We start from the raw sequence: 16,838 nt of genomic DNA, 5'->3' as shown, positions 1-16,838 counted from the left end.
ATGAGAGTACTTATCGTGACACTATTCACCGCATTTTACACTCCACCTCCCGTAAGATCATGAGGTGTACTGTGCATACTATGCATGAGCGCATCGATAACTCGAGCAACACCCTTGATCGATCGGTGCCGACGACATCTTTATGATGTCACCGATGGCCGTACGGCTTACATCATCAGGGGCATAATTCAAGATCTAAATCACGAACTTCATGCGGCTCTCGAAGCAACCAAAACCAAGAAAATCAAATCTAAGTACTCCAAGCTCAAATCAGACAAATCTCATTGTACGCCCACGTCAAAGAACAACGCTAACCCAAAGAGTTTGGTAGTTACGTCATCCCATCAGATCTTCCCCTAATTGATGGCCAACGTTCTGTCCTGGATCGTGGACTGAATTTCATCCCTGTGACGAACCGATGGGACAAGTTCACCAACCGTCAGGACGTCGAGAAGTTCTTCCGCCGTATGCGTTTGCGAGTCTTCTTCCACTACAAGGATTCCTGCAGGTTAGTACGTTCTGATTCGGGTACGTCTACTCAGAATGTAGACTTGTCTAAGGTAATTTCTAAGCTTGCGCCCACCAAGTCCACGTGGTGTCCAGCATCCGGTCTTAACAAAACCCTCGACTGCGTCATTGAAAACTGCCGCGTGGAAATCACACGCCTTAAATTCAAACCCAGCCTCAAGCGCATCAACATCTCATCGGCTGAACGCGAAGCACTCAGATCTCATTAAGAACGATGAATCCATCGTCATTAAAGAGGGCGGACAAGGGAGGCGCTACGGTGGTAAGGACTTGTATGTCGCTGAAGCGGAACCTCAACTGTCTGACGTTGCGTCCTACGCTAAGGTTGACCGCGATCTCACACGAGAGCATCAAGATATTGTTGCTAGCACTGTCCGAGGTTTAATTGACTCAGGTGACCTCCCTCTAACGCAACCAAACTGGTCGTTCCCAACCCACGCACGGCAGCCTTCTACTTCCAACCCAAAATTCACAAATCCGGAAATCCAGGCCGCCCCATCGTGGCTGCTTGTAGTGGTCCTACTGAATTGATGTCCAACTTCCTTGACACCATTCTAACACCCGTTGTCAAAACGCTCCCCAGCTATGTCAAGGATACTAATCACGCCTACGTCTGTTAGATGAATTTGAATTCCCAGGTACATCCAACTTTCTTTTCAACATGGATGTGAGACCTCTTTACACATTCATTCCCCACGCAGGTGAATTGGCTGCGCTCAAACACTACCTAGATCTCCGCCAGCCTCAGGATCCTCCTACCAGCACCCTGCTCCGTCTGGCTGAGTTGGTGCTCACGTTGAACAACTTCGCGTTTAACGGTGAGCACTACATTCAGACCAGTGGTGTGGCTATGGGGACACTGATGGGACCAAGTCATGCCTGTCTGTTTGTTGGCCACATCAAGGAGCAGATGCTGACCCAGTATCAGGGCGTGCAGCCGTTAATGTACCGGCGATACATCGATGGCATAGTTGGTGCTACTGCCGGTTCGCGTGATGACGTTGATAATTTCTCAGCATTTGCGGATGCTTTTCACACAGCACTGCGCTACACATCTGATGTGTCACAACACTCTGTTACCTTCCTCGACGTGCGCGTCCAGTGTCTTCGACTGCGTAGGATTTGTAGTAGCCATGCAGAGTTCTCTGCAAGTGGGAAGGAATTGCTAGGTTTCTTTCGTCAGCGCGGTTACCCTCCGGCTATCACAGACGCTGCCTTCAAAGCTGTATCTTAAATCCCGCGCGAAACGGCTCAGAAACCCAAGCAACGTAATCGCGTCCCCCCGAACTCACATACCACCCTCGAAACATCCTGGTACGTAATGTTCTTCTCAAACATTTTCGTACACTCGGTAATGAAGCGGCCACAGTTTCCATTTTCGCCGAACCGCCGATTTGCGCATTTAGGCGCGATCGTTCCGTCGGGGACATGGTTGTACGTTCCCGGTTGGATTCCGTTTCGGCCGTCAAAAGCAGGCAGCAATTCCCCTTGTCAGCGCCCCAGATGTAACACCTGCCCCTACATAGTTAACAGCATGTCGGTTGTCGGCCCCCACGGTAGCTACAGAATACGCGGGGATCATACATGCATTACTAGTAATGTGGTTTATTGCATTACATGTCGTCGCTGTGGTAAAGTGTTCATCGGAGAGACCAAGCGTCGCCTTGGTGACCGCTGCGTGGAACATATGCGCAGTGTGCGCCAACAAACACCTGGTCTCACTGTTGCGCAGCACTTCTGCACGCCGCCACAGACCGTCGGTGACGTCACGGGCGTCTGCAACCCGCGGAAAGCGTCATCTGGTGTACAGCGACAGGAACTGGAGCAGCGCGTCATTTCCGAACTTGGAACGCTGCATCCAGGGGGAATGAAAGTGGATTTTTCTGCGTTCATTCAGAACTGAATCTGCTTGCCCTGAAGAAGTTACTCAGTTACCGAAAGCTCGGCAATCATTTATTTCAGAGCACTGATTTAAATTCTTGTCGAATCACTGAACCGCGTTCTGCCAGATCGAAGCTCTGCTTGCCTATTGCAGCAGCGTACAAAGAGCGAATAAGCAAACAACGGGCGAAACGGTGGCTGATTGCGCATTTAATGCCCGCATTACGCGCAACGCAATAACATTACCTGCATTTTACATAATGTTCCCCACATCACCGTTTTCGCTCTTCGGTACTGCTATCTTTTCTTTTGAAATATTGGAAACCATCATTTCGAAAATACAAACACGGCATGTTTTTCTTCAATCCAGCGGCTTCATTGAATATTTGGGCCGGAATTTTTCAACTTTGCGTAAATTCCCTATACCGAGGGGTGAATTCTCCCTTCTATTAGTTTTGATTTTAGTCGGCGCGGCGCGCATCACGGAAAACTTCTGTAGTTTTTAATAGGATCTGGCGGTCTCTGCAATTGCATTTTTATGTCTCTGGGTGCACCCCTGTGGCCAGCCACAGAAAACTTCCTCTGAAGTGGTACTAAATAGCACTGTACGGTGTCCGCATTACGCACTACTATTACACACGAGCCCATGGTGCGGCTCCAATGGAGTCGTGTGTAATTTCGAGCTGCAGCAGAGTGATTCGGACCCGGCCGTACTAGGTACGTAAAAGCTGATATGTTTAGACATCAAAAGGGGGTTTCCCAGATGAACTCAAGCAGGGAGGACAATGGGGGGTGTTTGGAACTGAATGCCTAATGCTATAGCCTCGCCCAAACATAATTCAAAACACCTTGAATACTGATAATGCCTCATTATGGTATTTCACATTTTCCTTGATTTTGTGAAAAGACGATAGAATCCTGTTCATAAGTGACTTCGTCGCAAAGGCAGACACGCCACGATTTACCGTCCCATTGGACGATCGCTGAAGTTGTGCGTTAACTTCCGGTTCCATAGTTCCAGTAACCGGCGATCAATACATATAACTCTAGGGACAGTGAATGTGCAGTGGGCCTGGTTTAAACAGACATGACGTCACTGTAGCAGGTATTGCATGCTGTTTGCAACCTTTTGAATCACCCCTGAGATGTCATGAAGTCCACCGACATTTTGAAAAAGGTGCCTCCACTCTAGCGGAAAATAGAGCCATTTTAGGGTCCAATTTCATCCAAAAGTAGAAAAATACAAGTTCTCAGTCATCTCCGTGTTTTTAATTTTCCCTGTTAGGTATATCAAATTCTCAAGCTTTGAACTGAGAAATATTTTCTATAAAAAAAAAGAACGTGAGATTTTTTGGGGGTCTGTTTACTACCCTACGCGCAACAATCAGGCCATGGGTGACATCAGCAAATAATGAAATCGGGAAACCCGTCACTTTGCACGTTTATGATCATGGTAAGTACTGAATCAGATAGGATTAACTTTTATAAACGTTAAATTTATTTCCATTTTTATCTTCGAATTCCTTGACTAATCCTCTTGTAAAGTCAGTATCTGTTTAGTTGGAATATTTATAACAATTGTATTGTTTGGAATCATTAGGCCCTTTCATTGTTCTGCATATTTAAGGTAGAAATAATAAATCCCCTAGGGCTGCATTAGGACTGGATCATGAACTGTGTTACGACGGAGTAGTTGCACAATACCCCGCTGAGCGAAAATACACTCTATATACACTCTGCATATAAAGGTACGTGCTGTCTAGTATTGAAATCGTTACTCACCAGGGCCCAAGACCAAAATTTTTGTATTAAAGTCCAAAGTTGGTCTCTGGGAGCGGCTACGCGGATACGTACACATGTATACAGGGACAGGAAAGTGGGCCTTGCGCGTCGTGTATACGCAAAGTGCATGTGAATGGGGAAGGCGGAAGAATTTAGTAACTCAAATGTGGGAACCGGGCGCGGGGCCGGGAGTGGCAACGCGGACGGATACGGTGATATGTATCCGCAAATTCGCGGCTACGAGTGGGCAATGTGAGTGGCGGGGTATACTGCAATCGTGCCGTTATGACTGTTAAAACTGTAGGCCGATACCATGGAGGAAGGAATGCAACCATGACATTAGTACACCACATTAGTCTTGGAGATCTTCTGGAAAAGGGAATAATTTGGATAACAATAGGCAAAGTGCTACACGGACAACGTGCTACACAGTGCTAACAGACAATGAAAAGGAAGGGGCCAGGGCGTGTAGCAAAAAAGTGCACAATAGACTTATGCACAAACCCGGTGCTACACTGTGCTTCACAGAGGAAAGCGTGCAGGTGTTCTGTCCTGTTTTACGCGTACACGTACACGGCCGGACATGTGATGCTTTCACAGCGTACCTTTTGCTCGTTTATGAACTTTTGCTCGTTAATGCGCATGCTCAGTTCTGTAGCGGCGCTACATACAAGCAAGACCGTGTGGATTCGGCCGTCCAATTATTCTGGCTGCATTTGGATTCGTAGGTCTCGCAGATTCGTAGGTGCTGAAGGGTGCAGTGAACTAATTCAAGCTCCATTGAAAATAGTGTAAAATCAACCAAGTTTGGAGCCCCATGGCAGGCAACTGAAGTCCCTGAGGCCTCTCAAACAAAAATCAATGTGTTGTTTGGTCCATCAGATTTCATTTGATTTTCAATTTTTAGTAGGTTAACCAATGAATTTTTTAATTATCCGCCCAAAACAAACTCACCCCCCAAAAAGTGAATGTTGCCAAGCCCTCCCAGCGGCCATTTTTCAAATGACATCCCTCACCTTCTGGGGGCTCTTCTGACTAATTTTCAATCCTATTTTTGTCTGCTTTGCCCCCAGATGGGTGCCCCTGAATCTACAGAGATGATCCTGGGCCATACTGACACAATTCCACCATTTCTTGGCCCAAACAGACCCCTCTTTTCGAAACAATCTCTGGGGGGTACTTTTTGTGCGCCTCCGCCTGGCGGAGAATTTTCCTTGAATTGGGACACTGCACCCTGAAGCATGGGTGCCAACTGGATAGGCTCTCGTACAGGGTACCATACTTAACCATACAAAGGGCGTCCGTGTAATGTACAGGTCGGGCGAAAATTCATACGGAGTGTGAAAAAATGAAAACGGGGGAAAAAGGAATAAATATGTGCTTGGCCGCAGACGATGACTTATTCAGCATTCAGTCTCCTTAGCTGGTCTTGAACGTTAGACCGGCTGAGCACACTTATTCCCATTCATAAATACCTTTCAGTCAGAGTCAAAAGACGTAAATACGGCATGTAAATTCGATTTCCAACAATTTTTTTCAACACCCCCATCCATTCTATGGTATATTCCTTGTGAAAGTTGCCCAAAAGAATCTCCCAGGACTTGGTACTATACTGTGCGAGTGGTGAGCTGCGAGCTCGCCGAAACTCTTGACCAATCTGAATTGAACTGTCTCTTATCCAGTCACACTTCTCAGAATGTTAATATAAACGGTCAAGTTGCTCCTTGTTTAATAGGGTCTTGGCCCCCTATCTGATTTCCCCTCTAAGATATTCAGCCTGTGTGAAAACATGGGCGCGACCACTCCAGGGTGCAACGTGATCTCCTGATCTTACTGTTTTGTATCAAAGGTGTAAGGGAGAATTTGGCAACACAAGTATGCCACAGAAATTCCAACTTGAACATGGGGCTGGGTGTACAGTGAGCTCGCTATCTGGACTAACGATCCAGAATTGTCACACCAACTGTACTGTAAACATCCCAGCCTGTTACCTACAGGAAACTTTCTTTTTAAACCAACGTTTATACAACAGTTATGTATTCTTATTTACTGACATGCGCAGGACTACTTTACATGCGCGAATACAGAGGAAATTGAAAGAACTGAACTCGATGAAAGCCCCCGGGGGGCGGAGGCTGCAAATGAGGTGGGTGCAGAAACATTTGATAGTGTCCGTATTTACATGTATCTTCTTATACAATACATACAATATGTGTTTCTTTCAAAATGAAAACTACTAACACGTCAGAAATGGTACTACCATCTTTCTCATGGGAGAATTAAAGATTATTTAGCAGATGAATAAATATAACAGTTCTGGAAATCTTCGTCAGATTGATTGATAGAAAATTGATCTTTTTTTGTACAAGGAAAATGATATGCATGTACCCGACGGTTTAAGTCGGCCTCCATCTGAAGTCCCTGCATCTGGGAACATTGTGCCACAAGAAACCGCAAGTGCCGATAGGTAGGCCCTGCAGCTAGTATGTTGAATTCTTAATACAATATCATTCCTAATTTAAAATGGCCAGCAAATCCAACATCTCTGGAAGACATTAATGAAATAGTTTCATTGGACAAAGGACGCAGCTATACAATGTGGCCGAGCTAAAGATGTAATTAAGGCATCTGGCCAAACATCTGCCTAATTCACACCTGAATCACAGTTCAGTAGCAGTGGGGTAACTAGGGCTATTATGTCCGGGGGCACCCGGGGTGCACACATGTTCTTCAAGAGGCACCAAAAGACAATGAGCTGCAGCACAGGTTGTTCATGAATCTCAAGGGGGGGGGGGAGCATCCGGGGGCAAGGGCATTTACTGGGAGTACTTCCTCCCTGTACCGGTAATTGTGCCTCTATTCCCTAAGCATTGGGCACTAGGCAGTGGCAGTAAGCTCTTCTCGTCTCTTAGTTCCATTTCATGTAATGTTTATGATAATGAAAATAACCGCAAAGAACAACACGAATAAATTCTCAAGTGCTAGTATCTTGTAAAAAGTCTTTAATCACTGCGCTTTGAGAGGATCTATTCAAAAACCAGAACGAACAGGCAAGTTCTGAGATGAGACTTGATAAAGTGGCAATGTCAGGCTGTGTCCTTAAGCAAAGGGTTTCACAAACTTCTGACCACAAGCAAATTGTGCATCAGCTAGTTACAAGGGCTGAAGCCTTAAGTTTCATATTCATGCTAACCTGTGATTGCAGTGCTTTCGCTGTATCAAAAAGGGATGGTAAAAAATTGCTTTCAAAAACAATTTCTTGCATTTGAATCGGTGTATGTGTCCTATGACACTTTGTTATATTTTAGTATACCCGTCACGTTTTCTTACTACACACATCTGAAGCCAAAAGATTGAAAAAGTCACACTTCCAGAGAGTGGGCCCCTTAGACCTGCCATTCTATAGAGTGGCCACGCTCTGAAATGGACAACCCTTTTGTGTCTCGTGTATATGGTTCCTTAGAAAGGTAAAACTTAACTGCACACTTTTGGAATGGCTTGCACGCTTTCAGGGTAATTTTCACTCTTTTAAGAGTGGTTTTACATTCTTTACAGTTGTTTTATAACTAAAGTATTCACTCCTTTTGAAAGTGAGTTTTTGCCGAGAGGCTCTGTCTTTTGTAGACCTAGGACATGATATCTTTTATGCTGTTTGAATAATCCCTACCTGGTGCCTGTCTGCTGGGCAGTAGCCTGGCCATAGTCAAAGATGTAATGTTTTGATTTTTATGCAGATGAAGTCATAAAACAAAGAGTAAGTCTTCATAGCATGGGGGAAAAAACAATTTTACCTGTGGCTGGGACTAGGAATCAGACCCAAGCTTAAAGTGTGTGAATGATGAGTGTTTTGTACTTGTGCTTTAGCCACACTTGCTGTCAATAATAAATCAAGCCCATATAGAGTTTAGAGAACTGATGTGAAGTGCAAATTATTTGTGTGAATGTGTGAGAAGGAAGTTATTGTGTATAGTTCAAGTTATTTTTCGGAACCTGTACACAGTTTAGGAAAGTTCATTCCACAAGTATCGGCCAATGATGTTTTAAGCGACAACTGGACAAAATGTCACAATAGAGAATTTCGACAGGAGTTGTGTAAAATTTTTCTCTCTAACTTCAATTCATTGCAGAATAAAGAACCATCGACACGGATCCTCAAGCAGTTCCGCCAGTACTGGCTCACTCTCTGGGGTAACTGTCATGTTTGTTTTTCAGTTGGTCACAGAATTTATACCATAATATATTGGAATTTGTGTTCCTTGATCTATTTTTTAACATGACAAAATTAAATATAAAGAAAAAGGGGAAAAATCAACCACGTACATAATTATAATTTTTTTTAACAGACAAACTACCGAGACATAGAGAAATGCCCCGTATGTGGCAACGCTGTCCAGCACAATCAACAGTGGTTTACTGCGACGACAAATAGAGAAAATGGAATTCTCCGTGGCAGGAAATTGTACTGCCGTGAACAATGTGCAAGATCTGATCGACAGGGCGATGAAGTCGTTCGACCAATTCGGTTCTTGGTAACTAGTTTATTTGCTATATTTGAGGATGGTTCATACGTGTAACATTAAAAATAAAAACAAAGTTTCACAATGTCTAAACCTGATGATATTGTTTACCTGATGAAACACATATTCAGCTCTCTGAAATCTACCATAAAGAAATGTACTTTTCATATTGTTATGGATTTGCTTTCTATTTTGCCATTTTACTTACAGCGTATATTATGTTGGGCACCAAACTGGTTTGTAATCATTTTCATCGTTACTCCATCAGTTACATTTTTTGCAATCAGAACAGCCTCATACGTCACTGTTGATGTTTGACTTACTACAGAGAATGACGTTCCAGCAGTGAAATTTAAAAACATTTTTTTTCTCTTTCTGTTCAATATTTTTTCTGTAAGTTTATTTCTCTTTTTTCCCACGGAATTATTTAAATTATTCCACTTAAATATGGATTCTACAAAAATTAAAAAAAACACTAATCTGTAAATTTAGGGATTTTAATTTACAGAATTTGTTCAGTGTTTTATCTTTTTTATGGAAACAGTTTTTGGTTATTTCATTAAAGTTGTGTTGTCAAAATTATCAAATACTTATTTTTTATGCTGAGTCAAAGGGACACACCATTTCTGCCTTTTCCATCCTTGGGTGGGAGAGTTTGTCCAGAATATTGTTGTAAGTGCAACATCTTGAGAATTACTTTACATATGAACTTCCAATTTTTTTTGTATTGATGTTAAGAAACCTATTAAATTGGGACCCCCCAAAAAGGCCAAGGTCGAATTTTAAATGTCGGCATGGTTGTTTAGGTATATTGCTATGGGATTCCTACTGATCGTAAGGAGCCTGTTGAATTTCAGGGTGAAAGGTCAGAAGTCAGGGTCACAGTGGCTAGAACAATAGGGGAATGTCAGGGGACTGACTTGGGAATTAATTATTTGGGAATTTCAAATTTGGCTGTGTAATCTATTGGTAAGCTCACAAGCTTTTTGTGTTAAAAGCTTGAAACTCTCATCAAGGGTATGCTAAGGGTCTAATGCTTATAAAGTTGGACGTTCTTGTTTGTGATTAAAAAAATTCAAGATATAAGTCAGGTATATGTAGGCATGGTTGTCAACTCATCAGTTCTCGTCTTTCAGATGGCACACCCCTAAAGCACAGGCAAAACAGCTTTACATTTTTCATTGAAAATAAACGTGAATTTAAAGAGCATAAAAAAATTTTAAGTTTGCAGCCAGACCTTCAGTGCTTTAGAAACAACAAAAACAATTAAGAAAAACTAAATATAACTGGCATTTACCGAAATACCGTAAAATGAAGGGCATTGTTTCTCACGTCAGCATAAACTGGTAAGTGTTTCTCATATTGCATGTAAAAATAATCTTCACAATAAACAGACATGTGCGGATGTGTTCCGTTGTATATATGTGTACTCCTTACAGTTTAAATACTGCGCCGTGTGCCTGCCGGAAGACAACATCTGGATGCCAGTAGCCGTATGCAATAAGTGTCACAACTACACATGTTGTAGGTGTCTCATGAGAATGTTAAAAGTATCCAAGGACTGGAAGTGTCCTCTCTGTAGATGCGAATTGTGCAGAGTAGTAAATCTCATGCCACTGCGGGACACGTCACAGATTCAGGTAGGTACAATTTCTTGTGAGATTTTACTTCATGTACAAATCGGTGGTCAGAAATTAAATGTCGAAACTAATTTGTTAGTTCTCTTCAGCGGTGTATCCAGTGTAATTTGTTTTTGGGGGGCAGGGCTGGTAAATTCCAAAGTGAATGCGTCTTCTGGCCAATTCAACATGATGTTAGGGGAGAAAACATATCGAAAGCCTTAGCAGTCCCCACATTCTTGCTTTTATTTTGATTTCTTAGGGGGTTTTATTTTGTTATTTTTTTCTTTTGTTAGGGTTTCGGTGCTAATATGTGGTAAATTAATATCCTGGTAACTTTCTTTCCTACTCACTTAGGAAGCCTTCTTTATTGAAAATGTCATCATGGGAGTATCCTTCCTAACCGCCCCCGCCCCCATGTGCCACTGGATCCTTCTAATGCAAGAAACAATATATGCAAGTAGACTGTTGATTCCATGGAGGGACATCCGGCCAAATTTGTTCCAAATTGACTTTGGACTTGTAGTTGCCTTTACAAAGGTCCAGTCTTGCCAGGGAATGGTCTGTTGCTTATTTTATCTGTCTGGACCTAAATTTTAAAATTTCAGGAAGAAATTATTGGAACTCGGAGTGTGCTCGCATACTGAAAAAGACTTACATGTATTTATGGGAGAATGTTATTGAGTATAGGATTTCTTCTTTTACACAGGAGCCTAATGCTATTGACAACAGCAGCAGTGGGAATGCTTGTGACTGCTTTATGTGTGATGATTCATTAGTAAATATTGCTTAAAGGTCAAATAAAAGGTCATAAGATAAATACATAAATAATATGAAGGCCACAGGGTTATGCATGAAGTAAAAAAAAAAATGATAAAGAACTGGATTCATATAGCCTCATCCCTCGTAAAGGTTATAAAAACTTGCAGGAGTATGAAAATTCCAAATTGGGGGGCCTCCAGAAATATGGTTCTGGATCTTTTTTGTGGAAATCACTGGCTAGTTGTTACAGATACAGGCCTTCTGTCATAAAATTCAGTTTGAAAAGGAAAATCTGGAGCCATGTAAATGTGGCCTACAAATGACTTCAAATGACAAATGAAGCAGATTGTGTTTGGTTTATGTGAGTTGCAGGTGCAAAGTTCTGTCATAGCAACTATCTTTGTCTCTTATAAAGGACCTAGCAACCCACCTGATGTGGCTAGCCTTCAGATGGGTAGAGCGAACCAGGATGATGACATTGTTCATCATGCAGAAAACCCTGGCAACACCGATCTCGCCAATCCTGATGATGATGGATTTGAAGATGACGAAGGAAATGAGGATAACTAAAACTTTACTAAGGTGCAGTTTGAGCTCAAGTTTCTTCTGTGGTTGTCCGTTTATCTTTCTCTACTGAGTGAACTATGAAGAAATGTCTTACTTTATTTACAAACAGCTTGTAAATGAAGCTTGGAAACGTATGTATGTCAACATAGATATTAAAACAGAATTTAAGGGCAACGCTTGTGTATTTCGCCATTTTATCATTATTTATCATTTGAGCGCAGTGAGAATATTGCTGGGGATGATTTCAATCATAATTAAGGTTTAAATGAATACATGGCTGGGGTAAGAGCGTGGTACAGTATGTTTGCTGACTTATATTACTCAGACTTAAGAAGGTGAGTGTGAGTGTTAATAAATGTATAAAGGTAAATACTACAGTAAAAAGATGTCATGCTGACTTATATTACTCAGACTTAAGAAGGTGAGTGTGAGTGTTAATAAATGTATAAAGGTAAATATTACAGTAAAAAGATGTCATGCTGACTTATATTACTCAGACTTAAGAAGGCGAGTGTGAGTGTTAATAAAAGTAAATATTCTTGCAACTTTGTCCTCTTCTGTAGTAGATGAAAACTCTTTTGCATTCCTATTTAGTTAAATGGACAAATGGTGTTAGGAAGGGAAGACAAAGTTTAGTGCATAGGTTTTTCTGTCAAATGTGAGAACCCAGAATTTACTCACTGAAAATGTTTCTAAAAAAGGACTGATGCTTGCTTATTGCTACACATGAGAAAATCAGTGAATAAGCAAAGAAATGTAATTTTGGTCGAATGAAATCTACAGAAATACAGGACTTTTTGTGTACAACCCAACGTAAGATTTAGGCTTTCTTCCCAGCTGGAAAGACATCAGTTTTGCTCATGAACATAGAACCACGCATTAGCATAAACCCATTGAAATAGTGAAACGAAAGTTGAAAATAAGGTCAACTGAGACAGAAGAATGCATTTTGAAGGTTTGTACTGAAAAAAATTGACTGCAGCTACCCTTTAAGGTTTTACTTCTATAGTGCACAGATTGTGCATGTACTCAGGTTAACATAGATACTGATTATTGTTCTCAGTTTTGCCTCGTACGATATTAATCGCCTGTAGATATGCATAATTCTATTCTGCTTCCCCCCCATCATGACAAAATACAGCGTACATTTGAGTAACCGTTTGTTTTTCACCAACTTCTAAAACGCTAAGGAAAGTCTCCTCATTTTGTAACAAGTGATAGTTACCTATGATCTCTCAAAGGAAACATTTTGAAAGCTTTGTGCTTCATGACCCTAAGTTTACAATTGACATATTTTGCACAAATACACATTCCAGAGTGAAAATTAGTAAAACCCTAATGGCCCTGAATCCTCCAATTTTAATGATTTAAACATGACCCTTGGGAGTTAAAGTTAAAAAGAATACTGTAAATATATTTCATAATTATTGAACTGAATTGGATGGGCCCTACATGTACATTATATATGCTTCATCTTTCCCTTTGCGTAGCAATAAATTGTAGTGCTGGTACTTAGGAAACGTGGGTTTCTCAATGTTTCTTTCATTTACATGGCCTCAATTCCAGGTTCTGTCAACATTTCCCTCAAATTAAACTGCATAGCTGTACTAGAAAACTGTTGGAAATATTACCAGGTCCATGTTAGACTTGTATGAAAGTGAGTCAACATTCCAAAACTGGGCGGAAGGCTTGTTAGCCTGGGAAAGGACACCAGTGTACACACCTTAACAATGTAAATTTCACAACTTTCCTTGATTCTAAATACCAAAGGCTTCTGAAAACACAATCGGCCTTGTAGATCATTTTAAAGTTAATAACACTATAAGGGAGGATAGTCAAATCATTAAAATTAACTACTTCAGACTGATTTTGGAATTGAGGGTCACATAATGTACATACGCTAGTTTGGGTGGGGCCTTAAAAATTTTGGAATTTTCCCACTAACTTTTGTAGCCCTTTGAAGGGATGAGGCTACATCCAGGCACTTTTTTATGCTTTTGCAAGGGATTTAAAATGAAATCAAATGAAACAGACTCCAAAAATTTGGCTCCGGATCCACTCTTGCTCAAGTCCCAACCTCATACCAATCCTATCCCAAACTCACCCAAGGCTATTCTTTCATGTTAACTCCACCCTGACCGTAATCCCAAACCCAGCCTTAACCTAGTGCAGCAACACACAAAGTACCCAGGTAATTATAGACTGATAGAACCTGGATCGTCCAACTTTATTCAGAAACAAAATGCAGCTGACTACACGCAAGCCACTTGGGCTGATCTACCAGAGGAAAGTAGGACTATTTCAAGACTGACAAAATCCTACTGTTACACATATCTTGCAAGAATCTTTCTACAAAATAAACATCTTTGAATAATCTGATTTATGATACAATATTTATAGGATACTTATTTTACAGTTCAGCTTTGTGAAATGTCCAAGTATGCAGTACAGCACAGGAGCTCAAAGAAAAAGCCCACGGAGCCTTGTGATTAAAACTACACAAATACTTCCAGAACCATTTTTCTTTCATACTAACCATCCAAAATCCATCAAAATCCATTCCCCTTTCGGCAGATTTTGATGAGGTTCAGAAAGCCTGAGGTGACAACATGTAAAGTATGAAGGACTTTGTCCAGGGGCCTTACGTACTGCTGGGGCATTCAGTGCATGTTGCCATGGCAACATTACTGATGAGGTCATGTTAGCCATGTGTGTTACATGTACAATGTAGGTACATCAACAAAGTCCACCACCTCAGTGGTGGACTTTGAAGCAAGCAAGGTGGATTGCCCAGGGGATTTGGATGGATTTGGTCCAGTGCCTTCTAAAAGACACTAGAAAGTTGGGATTAACTGTTTAAAAATGCACTTTTGAGATTTACGGAAACGGCATAATCATCTACAGTAAGCAAGTACTTTCACAGTTTTGAATTATGACCAATTCTCTTACACTTGCATGAGAATAAAACTTATCTGAGTCCAGAATCTTAGCGCATGTAATCAGAAACACCCCTTTTGGTTATAACGGGAACACCAAGTGTACACAAACCAACAGGACCACAAACTTTTGGATTTTTGTAGGATTAAAAAATTTCAGATAAGATTTACATTTATTTACACAGAGGTGGATGAAAAATTCCAAACATAGGACTGATTAAAAATATCATTTGGGTGGACTTTACAGAAAATGTCACCAGACCAGAGATCTTTTAACCTCTTCCAATCATTTCCTAATATATTCAGTAGCAAAATAAATTTGTATAGTGTACTTCATATAGGAACACTTGTCAGTTTACTTAAATCATTACGTGCTTCAAACCCACTTTTGGATACATGTAAAGTTGTGATCATTAAATACAACGACGGATGTCTGGATCTTCCTGTAACAGACCTTAATTTCACAGAAATGTTTTTTTATATGCACTTCAAGTAAAAAAGGAAATTAACTCATACAGTCTGCATAACTTTCATTAAAAAATAACGTACATATACACCATAACATAGTTGCTCATATCATAAGGACTGTAAAAAATGTTTGCTTAAAAATGCTATTCAAATTTCCAGTACTTGATAATCATTTATTTCGATGAAACATTTTTTCATACTTTTTACCAAAGATAAATTCACAGAAAGGGACATTTGTACACCGTAAACTGGCAACGAAACCAACTTTCACATGTCATTCATTATTCATTAATGTCAACACATTTCAAGGAAATTTTCAATCAGATTTCAGGAATGGCTAACAGCAATTTCTGCAAATCTCTGAGCACCATCAAGTTAACAAAATAAATAAGAATGTAAAAATTTCCCATATAGCTCTTGTTCAAGTGAGCCAAAAGATCACATGAAGCTTTAAAAAACTGCATAACGAAGTATTTTAGACAGAATGCTGTTCAGTGAAAAAAGATTTCTAATGAGGTATTTTGAAACAGATAAGAGTACTTCACAAGTAGACTTTTTTAAAAATATAAAAAAATAGCAAACCAATGATAACATAACACTACCCAGGTATGTTGACCAAATTCATTTGCAATCAAAGAAAGAAGAGAAGCAGGACATGGCAGATAAAGCTAAAAGAAAAATCCACATCCTCCTTGGATCTTACTTTCATTTCTGAGTGATACAGTTGATAAGTTATGTCATTGATCTACAGTATCTGGTGGGACTGCTGTTGTATGAACAACCTACCATAAGCTAACCCTTCAGTATTGGCAGCCATATTGAGTAACTGGTGGAATTGTAAAAGCCAATGTACCATTAGCTAATGCTTTAGAAGGGTGGCCACTTCTGAGTAACAGTTGTATTTATAAAAGCCAATCTACCACCAGCCAACCCTTCAGTATAAGGGCAGCCATTTTGAGTAACAGGTGGAATTTACAACAACAAAGACATAACGCAGACACTCATCAAGAATCCACAGCTTACCCCCAGCTGCTTATTTAGTTTCCAGAGAATTAGGTATTTCTAAGAACTAGATACAATTCTCAGAGCAACTGTGGACATTTGCTACGTAACGCCATCCAGTCTAGGCCTATAGCTCTGTTGTCATAAGGGGAACACCAATCTCTGCGTAGTCATGGTTGTAACTACCATACGGTGTGTAGGAGATCTGCTCATAGGCCTGTCTGCCTTCCTCACCTTTGCGACAAAAAGAGAAAACTCATCAAGAGGTTGATTCCAACCTGGAGCAGTTCACTTCTCTTTTAATGTTAGAATGTCTTCACTGCAATTAATTACGGTGTTTTGTTAAAATCATCATAGCAGCCAAGAAAGCTGTACTGCGCATGATTTTCACAAGATACATTATGAAACAGGAAAAACATGAACACTATCACAGGACCAAAACAATACTTTCAGTCTGAATTCAGGTCATCAATTATTCAAATGAACTGTGACAAAAACATGTCCTTGTCGTTGTTCACCTTGCTACTTGTGACTAGTCTTGTACTTTTCTTGACTTTAACACCTGCGCAGCAGTGTTTTGTCAACTCATAAATGTCATCTTTGTTACCAACGAGGCACAAAATATCTTCCTTCTCAAAGGACTGTAACTATTTCTAAGGCCGCATTTGAATCACTTGGCTACTGCTTGAAAGTACCCACAACTAGGAACAGACTGAGATCACTGCTACATATTACAAATAATGTCTAGCTCCAGCGAAGCCTTTTAGACATCGTCT

The 16,838-nt window shown here is 40.8% G+C and overlaps 2 protein-coding genes across 12 annotated transcripts in view; one reads left to right on the top strand and one right to left on the bottom strand.

Moving 5' to 3' along the window:
- Positions 1–2,475: 2,475 nt before the first annotated feature.
- Positions 2,476–13,176, top strand: LOC110979964 (uncharacterized). 6 transcript variants are annotated; one of them, XR_015423586.1, is made up of 6 exons: positions 2,476–3,126; positions 3,695–3,862; positions 6,254–6,337; positions 6,561–6,658; positions 8,319–8,720; positions 10,148–13,176. XR_015423586.1 is itself a non-coding variant. In XM_087130960.1 (5 exons), the coding sequence occupies exons 1-4, from the start codon at positions 3,821–3,823 to the stop codon at positions 8,425–8,427; spliced, it is 333 nt and encodes a 110-aa protein (XP_086987086.1). In that variant the 5' UTR covers positions 3,542–3,820; the 3' UTR covers positions 8,428–8,720; positions 10,148–13,176. The 6 variants fall into 6 exon arrangements, 1 of the variants encoding a protein (XP_086987086.1); XR_015423587.1 differs by lacking the exon at positions 3,695–3,862 and having other exon boundaries at positions 2,634–3,126; XM_087130960.1 differs by lacking the exon at positions 2,476–3,126 and having other exon boundaries at positions 3,542–3,862.
- Positions 13,177–13,851: 675 nt separating this feature from the next.
- Positions 13,852–16,838, bottom strand: part of LOC110979963 (rho family-interacting cell polarization regulator 2-like) — a 48,235-nt gene continuing 45,248 nt past the window's right edge. For all 6 annotated transcript variants that reach the window (XM_087130941.1, XM_087130942.1, XM_087130939.1 and 3 more), the window contains one exon: positions 13,852–16,296. In XM_087130941.1, the coding sequence (XP_086987067.1) occupies positions 16,190–16,296 (107 nt within the window). In that variant the 3' untranslated portion in view covers positions 13,852–16,189. The remainder of the gene's footprint in view (positions 16,297–16,838) is intronic.

This window comes from Acanthaster planci, linkage group LG21 (assembly GCF_054643075.1).
Source record: "Acanthaster planci isolate LZ-2023a linkage group LG21, COTS_SCS, whole genome shotgun sequence".
Classification (NCBI taxonomy): Eukaryota; Metazoa; Echinodermata; class Asteroidea; order Valvatida; family Acanthasteridae; genus Acanthaster; species Acanthaster planci.
This window is presented reverse-complemented; position numbering and strand designations above follow the sequence as displayed.

Excerpts from the sequence above, each read along its gene's own strand:
- LOC110979964 (XM_087130960.1), top strand. The coding sequence starts at position 3,821 with ATGAAATCGGGAAACCCGTCACTTTGCACGTTTATGATCATG. Across the intron at positions 3,863-6,253 it reads TTTGCACGTTTATGATCATG|GACTACTTTACATGCGCGAA; the intron begins GTAAGTACTGAA and ends TGACATGCGCAG. Across the intron at positions 6,338-6,560 it reads GGGCGGAGGCTGCAAATGAG|GAAAATGATATGCATGTACC; the intron begins GTGGGTGCAGAA and ends TTTTTGTACAAG.